At 33.2% G+C, this 4,444-nt stretch overlaps 1 protein-coding gene across 1 annotated transcript; it reads left to right on the forward strand.

Moving 5' to 3' along the window:
* The first annotated feature begins 349 nt into the window (after positions 1-349).
* LOC141390342 (circadian clock-controlled protein daywake-like) lies at positions 350-4,196 on the forward strand. The gene is made up of 3 exons (XM_073963256.1): positions 350-484; positions 3,292-3,772; positions 3,843-4,196. Exons 1-3 carry the CDS (start codon positions 424-426, stop codon positions 4,039-4,041), a joined length of 741 nt encoding a protein of 246 aa, XP_073819357.1. The 5' UTR covers positions 350-423; the 3' UTR covers positions 4,042-4,196.
* The last annotated feature ends 248 nt before the right edge of the window (positions 4,197-4,444 follow it).

The following is a 4,444-nucleotide window of genomic DNA, read 5'->3' on the forward strand; positions in this document are numbered from 1 at the left end:
TAAACTGAACATTGGCAACACTTTTTGAACGCCATTCATAACATATTCATAATATAAAAAAAGTGTTGCCAATGTCCATACACAACACAAGAAAAACTAATTTTTCCTCTACGATATCAAAACAAAAAAAAAATTGTAAAAATTAGTACATTCTTGCAGTTCTGGAACAGACCAAATATATATGTATGTGTAAATTGTTTTTTTTCTCGGTGTAGTATTATATCATACAACGTTAAACAGAATTTAACTTAATACATTTTTAATTGATCTTTCTAGAATATATAATTTATTAAATGTAAATTTATCTCAAAGATTTCTATAAAAACGAATGCATATCTTAAGCACTTTTAAGTTTATATTGATCGGTAAACGGTTGAAGATAGCTGAGGAGATAATTCATAAACAAAATAGAAATTCCCTAAAATGTTATTTTATTTTACAATACTTTTGAGTTTAATAGTCGGTTCCTGTTTTGGAGATTTGCGTGAGTGAAGAAAATGCAATTTATTGCAAAGAATGTGACTCCTGAATCAAGGGTGACCAAGAAAAGTGTAGACCAATATGTCAATGTATTCAAACTATTGGCAACTTATGACAGTTTGTTCGTGAGCTTGTACCATGGTGGAATAAGAAGGTGTTACATCAAATCCATGGTGGAATAAGAAGGTGTTACATCAAATCATACAAAACGTCAAATTTGCTCACAATAATGCATTACTGTGAATTTCTTATTTACATTTTGTATGTGATTTTATTCACAATAATGCATTTTGACAACTGGTATGAAGATCAGCTGTTTTTGCCGCTGTACCTGTATTATTGTGCCATGGCTTGTACGCACGCAAGCTGCAACACAGTAACTAGTCAAAATACAGTTTGACAAGTAATTGTTTTCAAACTGAGAAAACGAACACTTTTCATGCATTAATTACTAAAAAATGACAAATAGTTGTGATAAAAATGTCGGGTTTTTTTTGCAAAAATTAGTTGGTCTACTTATTTAAGACCAAAATGAATGGATAAATAAAAAATTAACCCGCTTAGTTCAACAATAATAACCAAAAGAATAATTAACATGTAATGCAAGGTGCCAAGAAAATGTTTTCAAAATGTAATTGAGGTTCCAAAATACCCCATGTTTTCGGTAAATACTTAAAAATTATGACAGTTTATGAATTGTATTCTTAACAAGGATTAGTTGTTGTTGTAGTTGTCCCCACTAAGAGGGTTACCATATGGACCAAGGGGGTACCAGACCGTATTACATGTAAACGATGTCCTACAGGTCTCAAACCGGGAATATCTGAAAACTAAGACATTTTATGAGTATTTTTAGTTCACCAGGATGGACTTCCATCAATTACAATAAATATTGCCTACAGAATAGCTCGATCAGGAGGGTTGCCAAATCGACTAAAAAAGTACCAGGTCTTATTAACAGTAAAATGGACCAACTAGGCCCACAACCACAGCCTACAAGTGGTTCATTCAACTCAAAATTTATTAAGAGATAAGAATATTTTATGAAACAGACAAAAATAGCACATTTGGTGACTAATATTCCTTAGAAATTTGTGGGGTACAGATTTCTACAATTTTCGCAAATGCTAACTATGACCTACTGGAGACATTTCGTGTACTGTAAAGTAATACTGTGACAAAAATTTCTAAGTGACGGGGAAATAATGCTACAGTGTTACCATCAAAGCCAAAAAAACTTACGGGAATTCCTCAATCTGGCTGTTAATAGATAAAATTGGATGTCTATAGCAAGCTCAGTATAATTTAGCAATATCTTCCATATGCATTTCCAACCGACTTTTGTACTTCTTGGTTATATTTTGGTTTGTTTTAGTAAATATCCTTATCCCTAAATTAAATTTCAGTTAAATAAACCACTTTTAAGATCTAATTGTGGGCCTAGGAGGTCCAGTTTACTGTTATTAAGACCTGGTACATTTTTAGTCGATCTGGCAACCCTCCTGATCGAGTTCTGCTGTAGGTAATATTCATTGTAATTGATGTCATACCATATTGGTAAACCAAAATACTCATAAAACGTCTTAGTTTTTAGATATTCTCGGCTTGAGACCTATAGGACACTGTTTACATGCAATATGATCTGATACCCCCTTGGTCCATATGGTAACCCTCTTAGTGGGGATATCCCATGCCTAATATTGCTGATACTTGTTAGCAACTAATCCATGTTAAGAATGAAATTCATAAAATGTCATGATTTTTAAGCATTTACCGAAAACATGTGGTATTTTGGAACCTTAATTACATTTTGAAAACATTTTCTTGGCACCTTGCATTACATGTTAATTATTCTTTTGGTTATTATTGTTGAACTAAGCGGGTTAATTTTTTATGTATCCATTCAATTTGGTCTTCAACAAATCGACCAACTAATTTTTGCAAAAAACCCGACAATGTTATCACAACTATTTGTCATTTTTTAGTAATTAATGGATGAAAAGTGTTCGTTTTCTCAGTTTGAAAACAATTACTTGTCAAACTGTATTTGATATCTCGGGTCGTGTGTGTACATCATAGATGAACAAGATGAGCACTCGCCTTTACGTTTTCGTACGATTTGCCATACAAATGCTCTCTTCCTGTTCATCGTTGGCGTAAATTGACGAAAAACTTCGTCACCACCGTGATATGTTGTACGCTCCTGGTGAAAGGACTGTGTATGGCACAATAATACAGGTACAGCGGCAAAAACAGCTGATCTTCATACCAGTTGTCAAAATGCATTATTGTGAATAAAATCACATACAAAATGTAAACAAGCAATTCACAGTAATGCATTATTGTGAGCAAATTTGACGTTTAGTATGATTTGATGCAAGATCTATTTAACAGGTCACGTAAGTAGCACAAATACAACCCTGTTTTTGCCAAAAATTCTTCAATATGTCAAAACGTTTGTTTACGTTTTCATACAATTTATTCACAATAACAAAAAATTTGACAGATTGAAACCAATCATCTGGTCATTTTACGCCACCTTATTATTTCATCATGATTTGATGTAACACCTTCTTATTCCACCATTGGACTTGTGTTTATTAGAACTTGTATTTAATAAAACTTCAGATTCGCCAACATCATAAATCAGAAAAAAAAATTGTTGTGATCACTAAATAAGAATAAAAAGAATCAAAAGTTCACTACGAACTTTTACTTTTCAACACAAGAGTCGATTATTTAATACACTTCGATGTCGATACGCTTTTGGAATTACTTTATATTATTGTTTGTTCTGTTTCTTCTTTACAGCATCGGATGTTGAAAAATGTAAAGTAAACGATAACGAGTGTGTTGCCACCAAGATTATGGAAATCTTAAAGAAATTTCCCAATGGAAATTCAGACTTTGGTATGCCAAAGATATCGGCTATGCAACTGAAAAATGTTACCGTAGCTCGGGCCTCAGACAACTCTCCAATAAAATTAAATTTTCGATTTGAACAATTTATTGCAACGGGTCTAGAAAATTCCATAGTATTGAATACTAGCGGTTGGACAAAGACTCCCAAAAATCTTGAAGCCAACATCATCATACCGAAATTAGTTATAAATGGAGATTTTGAAACTGATGGGCGAATTTTACTTTTGTCATTGGAGGGTAAGGGCAAGGGATTCATCGAATTAACCGATTGTTATGCAAACATCAAGGGCAAGGTAGTATTGGAAAAACGAAGCGATGGTAAAAACTATTTGAAATTAACCAAACTAAAAGCTGTTATGCAGCCAAAGAAGTAAGTTCCGAGCAAATGAATGGGAAATGGAAACACATGAATTAATATAATCATTGCTAATTTATTCAAGGTTCTTTATGAAAATGGACAATTTGGTCAAAGGTAGCCAGGAGCTGACACAAACGCTTAACGATGTCTTGAATGATAATTGGATCGAAGTTTGGAACGAATTATCGGCTGGAATCAATGATGCCTTGTCCAAAATATTGTTACAATTAACCGTTGATGTTTTTAATAAACTCTCCTATGATGATTTCTTTGTGGAATAAATGCCAACTAACTCCTAAGATGGTTTCCAGCCGAAAAGTGTTCCAAAGAAGATATAGAGTTACAAACAAAAAAAAAAAAAAATAATAATTCAAATAAAGTTAGTTTAAAACACACACCAAAGCAAGTTAAATAAAACACTGTAAAAACGAAATAATGATGCGGACGTGCGTATTCTTTGTATAAAAGATCTTCTGTGTTGAAATGGTGCTTATTAGGACCATGTCCTGTATAAAGGAGGCTTCTAAGGACCCTCTCTTATAGAGATGGTGCTTCTACGGACCCTTTCTTTTAGAAAAGGTGCTTCTAAGGACCCTTTCTTTTAGAAAAGGTGCTTCTAAGGACCCTTTCTTATAGAAAGGGTGCTTCTAAGGGCCCTTCCTTATAGAAAGGGTGCTTCTAAGG

This window comes from Musca autumnalis, unplaced genomic scaffold, assembly GCF_047663935.1.
Source record: "Musca autumnalis isolate F117 unplaced genomic scaffold, ASM4766393v1 scaffold_1, whole genome shotgun sequence".
In the NCBI taxonomy this organism is placed as follows: Eukaryota; Metazoa; Arthropoda; class Insecta; order Diptera; family Muscidae; genus Musca; species Musca autumnalis.